The following is a 14,742-nucleotide window of genomic DNA, read 5'->3' on the forward strand; positions in this document are numbered from 1 at the left end:
CAATTAGCGTGTACTTAATCATTTAAACCGCAAAAAGCATTCGTTAATAGTTTTACGGTGTTAATTTATGCCAGGCACGGATTCAGAAAACGTGTTTATTCAACTACGATCATAATGTTATCGTAGCAGTAAGACACGTATTTTGGCAATATACCAAGCACTTTCTCTTAAATCAGAGCTCGCTTAAAAACTGCACACCTTTTCTTAAGGATTTTTTTAAAGCAGCTTAAATGTTTGCAATTTATCTCGAGAGATTCTTTCTCAAGTCAATTTACTTCTAATATTTTGATCTGGCGAGCTAATCATTTGTATCACGTTTTGCGGTTTTCTACAACTGAATTTTAAGTCATCTGTAAACACCACTATTAATAATGTTTAAAAAAAATCTTATGAATATAAATATAGATTAAAAATAGTTAAGTCAGTAGGCACTGTTAGAAGTACGGTTGTAAATAAATTCAACTGTACGGAACTACGATAAATCAAGTCTGTTTATTTCTTGTATTTTACCATTAGCTAGAATTGAACCTAATAGAAGAGACGTTATTAGTGATGTATGTGGCGTGGAATACTCACTGATCTAATGTATTTATTGACTATTGACAGACGTATGCACATTGAGAACAGTTTAATTTTACGTCAACAAAGCGACAAATATAATTACATAGAAATATATTGCTGACATGACTTACATGTCATAAATCTTTGGATCAATTTAAGCTTAAAGGTTTGACCTTGCTAACGCTGGACTTCGTAATATCACTTTTGAGACTTAAGGAAAAACTTTAAACAAATATTATTTATATAATTCATTAATTCAATCCTTAAATAGTAATATTAGTTATTAAATATTTATACTAAGATTAGGTCCTTATGGAAAGTACTAATGTTGTTTGTGCCTGTAATCATATGTATTACACGCTCTTACTGGACTGTACTTTCAATGGCTCACTCAATATTCAAACCGATTCACAGCAGTATAATTTATGGTTAGAACAAATGGTACCCCTTAAAAGCACGCATTTTAAAAGCCCTAAAATCGGTTCAAATTCAGGTCATTCACTGATTAATCACGAAATGTCAGAAACTTTAAGGTAGATTTCTTATAGGGTGTAGACATCGGTTAAGAACAGATTTTACGAAACTCCAACCCTAAAGGGGTAAAACGGGGTTGGAAGTTTGTGTTTTATAGATTTCGCGCAAGTAAAGCCGCAGTTTCAGCTAGTATTTTAAAGTACTTATCCTGTTACCCTATTTAATAAGTCACACGTTTGCGAAATATTAAAATAATAATCCAAAAACAATCTAGGACAAATATGATTTTAACAAATTAAATAATTACCAACTTGATTATCAAAATTAGTTCTGTCAGCAACCCGATACGATTTTACACATCGACGATATTCGTCGCTATTAATTTGACTGAATAACTTTAAATTTAACTACACATTCTATAATTTGTAAATGTATTAGAAGTATTCAAACATAACTCAATAAATCCTTCAGCATATACAATTGGCAAGGATTAGCGCTATTGCGTTAGTGCATATTGTGATGCATATTCCGATGAAACAAATGAAGGCCAAAATAATAAACCGTTAACATAATACGGACGGTCAGTACTATATTTACATGCGAATAAAACAAATTACAGCAATACGTGTAAATAAAACGCTTTATTGTCGCTTTGTTTTTTTTTAAACATTCAGTTTGATTAGTTTCGTTTCAATAATAGTTACAATCTTCAGTTACAATTATATTGTGAAACTAAATGTGATACTGAGCGGATCGAAAATAAAGTATCCAGGTCTAATTCGAGAGTTTCGTAATCGTTATTTAAAAAAAAGGAAGATCATCAAGAAGGAACGCACGTAGAAATACAAGACAACTTTTACATTTCGTGGTAATTTTGAGCGCAAATTTTACTAATTTATGTTAAAAAAACAAACAACAATTTATGTGAATAACAAATATTTTATAAGTCAAAGACGCGTATCAAATTACTAAATATAAACTAATAATATCTTGAATTAAATATTAAATATCTGCTATGCTATATTATCAAAAAATTATTCCCTAAATTTTTTGTTAAGTTTGTTTTTCCGCACTGATTGTTACTGCACTTTTGTTGCCATAGATTTGACCTTCAGTAAGCACTTGGCTAGCTCCGACCATTTCTATGGCATGTAGGCGCCTTTACTGTCTAAATTAAATTCAAAGCCGAGATGGCTCAGAGTTTAGAACACGTCAATCTTATCCTGAGATTGCAGATTTAAGTCCGGCCAGCACCACATTTTTGTTAAGTTGTCTTTCTACGGCAATCACCCTATTTTTTGTAGTGTTTTTATTCATTTCATACTCAACGGTAAAGGAAAACATATTGAGGAAATGCATGTGATGGATAAAATTTGTCATTTGTAAATATACCCACATTGGTGAAATAACGTCCAAACTTTACATAAATAAAGACTATTTTATATTAGCATACTACTCCTATTGATATTTTTGCTAACACCACACACAAACTTAGTTTGCTATTGTTTTTTTTTATGATACAGGTTGGCGGACGAGCATATGGATCACCTGATGGTAAGTGGTCACCATCACCTATAGACAATGACGGTGTAAGAAATATTAACTATTCCTTACATCGTCAATGTGCCACCAACCTTGGGAACTAAGATGTTATACCCCTTGTGCCTGTAGTTACAATGGCTCACTCACCCTCCAAACCGGAACACAACAATACTGAGTACTGTTATTTGGCGGTAGAATAACTGATGAGTGGGTGGTACCTACCCAGACGTATTTGCACAAATTGTTAAACCTACCACCAAGTGTTAACACCACATACAAACATAGTTTGCTGTTGATTTCAGATAGTTATTTAGCGTAAGTCTCTTATTAAGAGTTGTACAAAAATACATCAATGATTATTATCAAACAATATATTTGTTTGATGCAATTTATATTATCTATGGCCACAGTTACAGCTCCTTTATAATAATTTTGTAGCCAATGTCTAAAATGGCCAAATGATATAATCTCTTCCATTACATAGAGATCATCCGCTTATCTGAGAACTTGAATGAATTCATGGAATACATTGTCTGGAGTTCAGTTATCGTGAGTTCTGATAGGTATATTTAAGTTCTTACACTGAAAGCCTGCTTTAGCGATATCTTCATCAACACATTGAGTGAAATCAACTATAATATTCTGCCGTATAATATAATGACATCTGATTGTTTTCACTTTTGATAGTATGACACAACTTAGATGTCGCATCGGCAAAATTCGTAAAACCGATCACATCCGAATTAAGTACGCTATACCAAATTATCAATATTTATTTCTCATGCGAATATGATCTTTGCATAAACGTAATAAATTGTAATACCATATGACCTAATATATTCGTCAATTTGACGGGTGGATTTACATGCACTTGCTTTCTCTGACGCGTGAATACATAGCGACGAATAGCGTCGAATGGCGCGATAGGGAGCTATTTGTATTGGTTGTGTAAATTGGCAGTAATCGGTTTTAATTTCATTCCATTTCATTTTCCGATGCTACATCTAATTTGTGTCCTACTATATTTACTTATTTATTTGGGAAGCCGACGTGGTATACAAAGTGTCTATTTCTACAAGACACATCCTGTCTTAAAAAATATTACCATGTACATCACTCATACAGGCTAACTCATCATGTAAAAAAAGAAAAAAAAAATAAAGAAAATAATCAGACATACATACATGGTATATTAATAAGAAAAAAAATCCCTATCAACATATGAATACGCGGTTTTTTGATATATTGATTAGTTTTTGAAATAAATAAATGAAAAATCTTATCATCGATAAGTCACATATTTACATTTTACTGCGTTTTATGCCCATAGCTCATTATTGAATTTAAGTGATAACGGCATTATAGATATACCACGGCAGTATAATTATAATCAATCTCTATAATACATATTAAGTATAAATATTCACATTTTGATGTCGTAAAAATTACGATTAATTTTCAAGATAATTTTAAGTATCTCTGGAAACCTATAACTTGTATGTTGCTATTTTTAACCTAATTGGCTGTTAACTGCATTTAGTTTATTCGATGTTAGAATCATTAAAAAGAAATGAAATATTAAGGGATACCTATAACATTACGGCTTAAGTAAAAAAAAAGTATACCTATGGTTTCAAATAAAAATCGTTAACAACAAAAGTTGAGTTGTTTTCAAGTTAAGTTATATGAGAAAACCTTATGACTAGTCTGACTTCAGATTCCAACCTGGGACCTCTAGCTATATATCAGTCTAAAGTAACTATTAGACCAACGAGACATAATAACACAATCATTCAATAAACTATATATTTTTGTAATATAAGTTATTACATATAATTTAAAACTACATATAAATACTTGGAAAATATAAATTCTTAATTTGCACTTACAAACATACTTTTTTACAATAGAAAATTTTGTATAACATAAAGTGAAAACATTACATTGATAATAAAAGTAATTGGATTGAAATGAGATTACGCCTGATAAAGTAGAGAGCTTTGGGACCAGAATATGTGCATATATCACATATGTAGATATTCTAGTGTATAATCAAAATATTACATCAAAATTAACATATACAAAAAGGAGATACCACGAAATGATACTATATCATACTAATAGGGGACCGCATCTTCTCTTGAGTTTTAGTGGATGTTCTTCAAGTTTAAGCTAAAAAAAAGTAGACCATGTTGTCCCTTAGGGCTCAAGTTTGCTGCATAGCAAATTTCATCCGATTCGGTTCAGCGGTTTGACCGAAAGTTGAAAGAACAACAGATTAACAGGCGGACGTACAATCAAATTATTCACTACCTAATGAAAATATCCTTGATGTGTTTACTTATAGTTTAATTTACCACTCCGAACACTTTCCGAATATTAGTTTGTACAACAAATCATCTCATCTTCTAAAAATATATCAAATAAAATCACGGTACTGTGTCGTACAAAATATACAATGAAATAAAATGATAATATTAGACTGTTGTATCGGCTTAACATCAAAATAATATTAAAAGGGATACACCGGCTGATGCGTAAAGCCGTCTACCCCCACACAGTGACAGTCTACTCCATACAGAGGATACTCATAAAAACAAGTGTCAGTATTGCCGAGATAATTACTTTCGCCGGCATCGAATTCAATAAAATTTTAATTAATATTGCGCGACACATCAACGATCTGATGATTATTACGATTATCAAATAAAACTCAGTAGCGATGTTGTAAAATGCATATCCGTATCCTTTTAAATATAATTACGTTTTTAATTATTTAAATTGATTTTATAAATATAAAGAATCATTTTATAAATTTACACAGATAATGATCACGTGTTTTCCAAATGGGATGAAATATTAGAGATAATTCCACTAAACATTGCATGACCGAACATCCTTAGGTACACTTATGAGCAACTGTAAATCAACTTTGTACACCGAGAAAAGGATATCTCGGATAAAACTTAGGAACAAGTATAATGGAACGAAATATCGCTCCGATATCTTTGAATATAAATCACAAACAACAAGATATCAGTTAGTCTGATTCAGAATCAAGGTCGGAAACTTAAAGAAACGACGGCGATTCATAAATAAAATAAAGACGACCAGATGCGTTAACAAAAATATTTGCTTCAGATAAAGACGGTATTATATTTTTAAAATGTTAAATAAAATCGTGAAAGGATATCACACACACAATCACAGAAAAATAATCTATTTCATCTGTAGAGAGGTTCGAGGAGATTTAACGTATTAAAACATTTTATTGCTGTAGAATGACTCGAGGTCGCCTCATAATCTACGTCTTTATTCTGAATAGTTCAACACGAATGAGGCGGTTGAAGAGTCAATAAAACCGCGCTTTGCATTATTCAGCTATAAACTACGACTAAACAAAGTCGCTTATATTTCGGCTAAAATACTTTTTTCCGTCGAATAACTCTCGAATATATTCAGCTTCACTGAAAATATTTACAGTCAATCATTACAAATTTTATACCGACGCACACGTATGAATCGTTTAAGTAGTCTTCTAGTGACGTATGAGATACAGACGTAGTTGAATCAAAACTATTCCGATTTAGAAGTAGTCAAACAATTATTCCATTTGTTACGATGATAATACAATTAATAAAATAAATCAATCACTTTGGTAACGAACTGTTATTTTATCAATATTGAAATAGAATGATGTATAGATATGACAAAACGTAAAGTAACAAACTGAATGTGTGGTCGACAGAATCCGTCCCGAAAACACAGTAGCGTCAAACCAAATAGATTGATACGCGTATAAATCATGATAATAAATTACTAGTGTATTGTACTTTGATATCTATATAAGTAGTATTTACAAATACATACATATTTGTATGTGTGTGTAGATGACGTATGATATAACTTTGTGTGTATAACCTTTCTATGCAGCTAAACGGATCAGCCTATTTACTCACATGAATAATAAAATTGTTGCAGATGACATGTGCAATTCAGTCACCAGCATGTATAAATAGTACAAACATATAGTTTTTTAAAGTTGATACAATAAATTTACAGGGTTTTTATTAATGTTGATGTTACTGGTCGAATCGTTTAGATTTCGAAATTAATATTTAATTGTGTTAAATATTTTAAATTAAGTATTCTTATCATCCTTATATTTTTTTTATATAAATAAAAACGACCCCTTTCTATTTTTCCTTTTAAGAATTTATGTTGAAACCTTTGTGGTTTAGCAAATTAAAAAAAAACTGTAGAGTTTGTCACGACAAGTAAATGTTTAATTTTGTTTTCTTAACTTTTACTTACCAACCATTTAATTACTTTATAAATTATATAAAAACGACTTGGCAAACATTGAAAACCCACATTTAAAAAATCCCCTACCTTTTACTTGGCGCAAATTCGTCTGGGATGGATGAACAGTGGATGAGTACCTAACTCATCCACTGTTCTACCTCTACCGAGCGATACTCAGTATGGTATGTTACGGCTAGAATGAGGCAGTAGAAAGTGGCAAGCTGAAGGGATATAACATCTTAGATCGTCGTGGCGCATTGGTGTTAAAAGGAATGGTTGAAAATTGTTACGGTGCTAATGTCTATGGGCGATGCCCCCTTATAGACTGCCTAATTATTTAATATAAAAATACCTTATTAAGAAATAAGACGTTAAATTAAATATTATTACGTTCAAATGAGCATAGAATGGAAAACATATCAATCAACGACATTTATTAAACAATGAGACACGTCACACAAAATCTTTATTACAGTAACTGACAAACTGATATTTTATTTTCCTCGTGATAACTAGTAAAGTTTCTATTACTTGAGAACAAACGTTACGGAGTGACTAAAAATTAAAAAATAGTCTCAGCTTTTAGTCCTCGCTTCACGCCGCCGTCAATTAGCATGTCGTTTGAAGATGCGCTGCTCTCTTTCATCAGGATTCCAAAATGGAACAAGAGATAAACCGTTGGATTCTGAAGTATTCCCTACGTTTCGCGTTTTAAAGTTGATTATCAGTGACAGCGGCTATGATATGTGACATTTCACGGATGCGGCGGTGGATCGGTAACGTGAAGTCGTGTGCGCGACATATGAGTAATGACAACAACGCAGTGGCGTGTGTCGTCTGAACCGAACGATCACAGATGTGCGTCTGGGTGTATATATTGGATGTTATGTAAGCCCGGAGAAATGAGAAATTAGAGAAATAATTTGTTGCGACGTGTTATGACATTCTATGGATGCTAAGCTTGCTTTATTTCTCTTTGTCAAACTATAAATACAGCGAAAGGTAAATGTTTTAAATTATTATTTGTAAACTAAGCTCGTTAAAGTACCATCTTTATTTGATTTGATGAAATAAATGAGTCTATTATTTTTGATGTTATTCGATTACCCAAAACATAATTAACCACAGCACTCAACGAAATAACAAGATACGTGAAAAACGAAATAACAAATATTATTCCCTTATATTTAATATATCGTGTAAATCATAAAATAGGATTGAAATTTATTTTTTACTAATATTTGTTTTAATCGTCTATTGCATATTATTTTTATTAATTTATTACTTTTTGTATATCCTCATATAACAAAACTGTTTGTTTGTCAGTCAGAGACCATTTCCTTCGAATCTATTGGACGAAAACAGTTGTAATTAGATACTCGTATACAGTTCATTGACACAATTACGGATGTATAGTGTACATTAAGGAAGCACGATTTTTAGGGGTAATTAGGCGGTATAATTGTTAATAAAAAAAATCCTAAACACATGTATATGCTCAGCTCATTTTGACAGTCTCTTAAAAACTTGTGGTAGTACAAAATATAATACTTATTCCGAATTTCAATTTTTTTTAATAATAAAATTCATTGATTTATCATAGTATTGTAGAGTGGTTATTTAATGTAATACTTTTGAAAGAAGTTAAACTGATGAACGTATAATGAAATCTGACGAGAATATGATGAAATTAGTGTTGTTACATATTTTACTAATAGTATACCCGAAGATCATCATCAGCATATTCTATATTCAAATTTGGGCGGTGAGTCAATGTAATTGGACTTAATACAGACACTGGAGATATGGATATGGAGATGTTTATCTATTAATGAGCCAGCATTTTATTTCCAGGCAACATGACAATCTCAATTTTTGGATTGCAAATTTGACCTAGGTATATAATTTAACATCAGATTCAATGGTTGGCACAGCGTTGACATTGACATCAGCAGTTGTTTATACTTTTTTCAGTAAAAGTATATGGGATGGCAACTTAAGCTTATGCCTTAGCCACTTCAATGATATAAATTAAAAAAACGAACATTTTAATTATGACAAATAAAATTCAGAAATACCAACTTAAAAAATAAATTGAAACGAAATACATATTCCAATGTTGGCAAATGCCTATAGCTGAAATTTTAATTTTTTGTTAAGTTCTGTAGTGTGTAGCAATAAAAAAAGGTTATTCTTGCTTACTTATACATTTCTTAGATATTGGTATTTCGAATATTTTATCTATTGCCAATATGATATAATCAGAATGCGAACCAAGAGATATCTCCAGCGGTACTCATTGCTAAAACATCTGCTTGTACGAACGTAAGTAGTTTTTGTCCAATTTGATATGCGTAGATGGTATTTTCTATTCGCAGAACGATTTAATTAAGTATGTTATTTGCTTTGATTAGGACAAACATGAGACTTCCATTTTTAAAGTTAGAGATATCTTACACGTATAATGGGTATGAGTACAGAGAGATTAAAATTTTAAGGTAGAACTGAAATAACATTAATATATTAGTTGCGAAACAGGGTTAAATATAATTATAAAAAATATTGTTTACGTCCTAAGATATTAAACATCTTAATTTTATTATTAAATATTTAATTGTCGTAATTATAACTTCTAAAAAATACAGTATTATATCTGTAATATAATACTGTATTTTTTTACAATAAAATAGTTGCCATACGTAATATAAATAGTTACAATAAACGGTAATAGTTAGTACGGGAATCAAATGTATTGGCTGAAAATGAATAAATATAAGAGAAGAAGTGCAACCTATAACATTACACGCAACTTTTATTAAATACAAGATTACTGTGTTATAACGATAATATATACAGCAACGCTATATTCTGTAAACATTTTGATCTACAACATCTTACATATAAAGTTTTCGTGTATTTATTATAGTTTGGGAGTGTTCGTCTGGAAAGCGCCCAGACCGCCAATTTTCTCCCCGAATGGGTTGATATAATAAATAATATCTCAAAAAATATGCAATCTGTGACGTGTTATATAGAACTTGCCTATCATGACATTTTCATATTATAATATTTTTTTCTATTACAATGAAAAATGTTAACATTATTCGGTTTTTGTTTGAACATAGAAAAAATAGAAAAAAAATATCATGTCTGTATATCATATATGGTCATGCTTTTTTCTGATTATTAATTTTCAGTATTTATTAACAGCCGTGATTCAGAGAAAGTAGGGTAATTTTAAGATTTAGTAATAATATCAATTTATATTACATTTTCGATAGCTTACTTCAGAAGATCTTCTGAGGAATGCATTGGAAATATGAGCGAGCGTGTCATAATATGTGTATACTATATTCTGAATTTATTTTCTTGAAAATATTTATAATCACATAAAATCGCCGAATAAAATGTACCTAATGCATGAAAAAAGGCGATTACTTCTGTAATTACATTAAAAACACGATAGATACATATAGATAGATGGATTAAATAAAATATGTATTAAATTTGCTAAACATATCGTTTTAAACGATTGGGTTCACCTTTCTTAAACCGCTATGGTCTACAAATCAGCGTAACGTATTATTTCACGCCGGTCATTACATCTAAGAATTGTCGTAACTGTTCTATTTGCCAATTATTTATGCATTTGGATATATATTAAAATTGTCCCCTTGATGACGTCATAACGCTTACTTTGGTGGAAATTAAATAAAGACAATCCGTTTCTCCTGCATAGACGGCTTATTGAATTATTCAACGTATGCTAAGTCCCGGATTAATAAAAGACGATGGCAAAAGTGTATACCTTGTAATCTGTAATGGTCGTGAACGTTTCAGTCTGAAACGGATCCAATATAATATTATAGATATGTATATGGAGATAGAATTGTATGCTTAGTAATATTGCTACCTCACAAAACTAATTTCAAAATTTTTAATTTCAAACGTTTCTTGTCAAAGAAATATGAAAAAGATTTTTCTTGATCTATCACAATTAAGTAGCTTCCAAATTAATTCAAAAAATAAACGTTAAAATGGATATATTCTATATATAGCATGTATCGATAGCAGTCACGCTATACGTGTATGGCGATGTAACTCGATAGCCTAGTTAAATAAAAGAGACACTAACGTTCCCGATCACGTAGTGTAAGACGATTCTGTCAAGGCTCATAAACTAGTCAAAGGAATTTGTGTAACAAAACAGTTGAGTAAGTCGTCGGTAGATGCAATGCGCGCGTCGCGCAAACGCGATCCGAGCAAACAATCGTCGTGGTAATAACCGTAACGACTTCAGCTCGATCCCGTTCTCATCTGTATTGTGTCGAGTCCAGCCGACCACGCAACGACCTAAAGCTGCATCAGTTTACAAACAACTCGCAAAGAAAATTCGTTTTCCATTGAATTCAACCTCAACTGCTACCTCTCAGATATCTATCGAAACGTTATAATTTCATTTAGAACCAGTTCTCTATTTGAAAATATTTAATAAGGATATAATTGGAACTTTGGGATTCTTTATTTAAAATTATTTATTTTTTCTATATTGTGATGACAGTTTAAAAAAGGTCTTAAATATTCATATACTTATTTATTTTTTATGCAAATTGACGTTGCGCAATAACAGACGCTAATATAAGATACTTTATAATTTATATTTATGTTGTCGTTACGCAAATGCATTACTCAAATATCCTATTAATATAATGATTAAACGCTTGGACGAAGGACTCCTGTTGAATTCGCTCAACGGTATGCATTTTGTACTGTGTTTATTTCTGTTAAAGTCGGACAGTGTAAATCTTTGAGTCGGCGTGTCAATGATATGTCAGGCGCGCGAAGTGAGCCAGATAATGAAACTCAACCTTTTGTCTGCGAACTACCTCGGTGTGAAACGGCTTACGCTCGTAACACTAAAATAATGAGTTTCTCCTTTACAAACAAAGTTAGAAACTAACCTTGTACCATATTGCGGAAAACCGTTTTAGATAACAAAACGGTTCTTATTAAAATATACCTAAGTACAACAGATCTACATAAAGATTGTCGTGTAACGACGTTGATAAAGCGATCCATAAAAATGATTTCAAGTATTTTCTTCCTAACAGATGTTGTTGGGAAAATTTCTTCATCAACAAAATAATTTTAATGAAACGTAAATCAACAAATCTTGTTCAGTATAATATGATGTTTTCTAATAGAATTAATCCAATTTTATTTATAAATCCAATTAATCTAATCATAAAAGTATAAACATAACACCTGACATCCATATCTCTGATTTGATTGAACTTTTATTTTTAAATAAAAACATATAACTTGAATATTAACGACAAAGGAATTCACGCATGAGATTACGTTAAGACGTCTAACATTCAACTCTTATCTAACGATAACAAGTTGTCGTGATATTAATTTAAAAAAATATATACCTATATCTTATCTATGAAACTCTACCAGTACAAACAGCTTTAACCAACAAACAGCGTTAGGATGAACAAACTTACGTAAAACAAACGAGTTAGTTATCTGAAGGCACATTAAGACTTTTTTTAAGGCAGGTCGTTCCAAGTACTTATAAGTTCTTCCTTTATATTTTCCGAAAGCACCCACTGTCTCTCCTCAAACAGCATTTGGCATCTAGCCATAAGTCGAGTACTGTAAAAAACGTCTTAATAAAATAAGCAAAAATGACTTTAGGAATTATCCTAAAGCCACAGAAAGTAAAAGTGGACTGTTATCGACGATAAACAATAAATTTAAAAAAATGTGTTCGATATTTACGACTATTTCTTTTTTAACGTGTAGAATATATATGTTGAAGTGATAATTCAGAATAATCACAGATAAATCGCCCTAGATATTTCCAAAGAAGAACAAAGTTGGCATAGATATAGGGATCAAAGTGCAGCGTGGGCGATCGACCCAATACCACAAGCGGCACATCACTTGCGCACGCGCACCGGACCTTTTACAATTAGCATTCGCGCAATTAATTTAAACAATAAAATGAAATACGCTTGACTGTTGGCGCAAATAAATGTAAGATTATGTTCATTGAAACTGTGTTTGTGTGAATTTTAAAATACAGCACGACATTACCCTAGACACATAACATACGAAAAAAAAAATAATACGAAATAAAAAAAAAACTGATCGAGGATTGGAATAAAACAATTTTCTCGTTTGTATTATTTTTTGAAAAAAATAACCTTTAATTTCATTTACAGATAATTGAAACTTATTGCCAATTGTTAATAGAATACAGTTTTTTTGCAAAAGGCCGGTGCCGAGCTCTACTTAATACGTATGTACATTAGTTTTTACTTAAAATTGAGGTTATGTTGTGATTACTGTTTAGGATAAAAGCCGGCTAATGAAAATCAACTCAAATTCATACCAAAGGATTGTTACAATAAGAACGAATTTCGCATAAATGTGGAACAAGTCAAAAGCAACCGTGGAAGCTGCGCGCGCAACCGGCATGGCCGCCACCGCACACCTGACTGCCAATACACCTTGACATCTTAACTGAATTACTGCACCTATCTATATTAACATATTGCCAGCGCTCTAATCATCTTCCATAGGAATCTCAAGTCGAAAAAGTCACGTGCACATCATGCCTTTCACCAATAACGAAAACTTCGCAACACAACAAATCAGCTGATTACCAAACTTTGCCGATGTTTATATTTCGAATGTGAAATTCATCACTGAACTCTAAAGCCGTTTCTCGCAAGGTTTTTTACTATTGACTCAATGATCTCCCGTAATCTAACTAGACGATCAGACATCACTGTCGAGTGCATCGGATGCACTTCCGTCGGCGGCGCGCACAGGGCACGGCCGGCGTTCGACTTGCGTACCTGGACTAGTCTGCCAGCTGAGACCTCCGACGAACATCTTCCTGCAATATAAACATGAAGATTAGATCCTGTAACCGGAGCGAGATGTCATCGGCACACACGTGGGTCACACGTACCCCGGGTCGTTGGGCACCTCGGCGGGGCTGTGGGCCACATCCTGATTTTGGGTTTCCATGGACTCGAACGCCGGCGGCGTGGGGCGGGCCGGCGGACGCACTACGACTACGAGCGAGCGACGACGCGGCGGGGACGGCTCCCGGAGTCGCTCGGTTACACTACCGACTACCGGCACGAGACTGCCGCGTCGCGGCGCACCCCTCCACGCAGCGGCCACCGCCGCCCGCCTCCCCGCCGCTCTCGCGCCGCCGCCGCATCGATTCATTCACTTCGTACACAATTATTCATACGGGCTGCACGATGGACGCGAGCGCGCTCGTCACCACCACGTGAGCGCGCGACACGTGCTCGCGCCCCCCGCCGCGACCGAAGCTCCGCGCCAGCACGCAGCGCCGAACGGCCGCCCCCGCGAGCACGCCCACCGCGCACCCACTACCGACAAGCCACCCCCACGCTACGACTGAACTTCGAAACTTTACCTTCTAAATATCAATATTGATATAAAATGAAAAAAAACTTATAAGCAATACCATTATTTGCATTGCATACAACTGTTACAATTGAAAACGCACATTAATTATTTCGAGAAAATTGCATATGAACACTGTAAGGTTTCTATTGCGTCAGAACGAAACGACGTATAACAGCTTGACACAATGTTATGAAATAGGTTAGCGCGAAAATCCGATTTACTACGCGGAACAAAATGCTACGTTGTAATGTAAATGACAGACATCGCTTCGCACTAGACGCATTTTCTAAATTACTATTAACTTATATATTTTGAAGAGTAGTACTAATGTAAATAAATAAAATTATACAATAGTTCATAAACACACTTTTTATTACTTGTTATACAAGCTCACATTTA

The 14,742-nt window shown here is 33.0% G+C and overlaps 1 protein-coding gene across 7 annotated transcripts in view; it reads right to left on the minus strand.

The window, feature by feature from the left end:
• Positions 1-14,159, minus strand: part of LOC124533325 (RNA-binding protein Musashi homolog Rbp6) — a 468,593-nt gene extending 454,434 nt beyond the window's left edge. For all 7 annotated transcript variants that reach the window (XM_047108530.1, XM_047108528.1, XM_047108527.1 and 4 more), the window contains exons 1-2: positions 13,871-14,159; positions 13,755-13,795 (exon numbers count right to left, since the gene is read on the minus strand). In XM_047108530.1, the coding sequence (XP_046964486.1) occupies positions 13,755-13,795; positions 13,871-14,136 (307 nt within the window). In that variant the 5' untranslated portion in view covers positions 14,137-14,159. The remainder of the gene's footprint in view (positions 1-13,754; positions 13,796-13,870) is intronic.
• Between the last annotated feature and the right edge of the window lie 583 nt (positions 14,160-14,742).

Source organism: Vanessa cardui, chromosome 11 (genome assembly GCF_905220365.1).
Source record: "Vanessa cardui chromosome 11, ilVanCard2.1, whole genome shotgun sequence".
NCBI classification, from domain to species: Eukaryota; Metazoa; Arthropoda; class Insecta; order Lepidoptera; family Nymphalidae; genus Vanessa; species Vanessa cardui.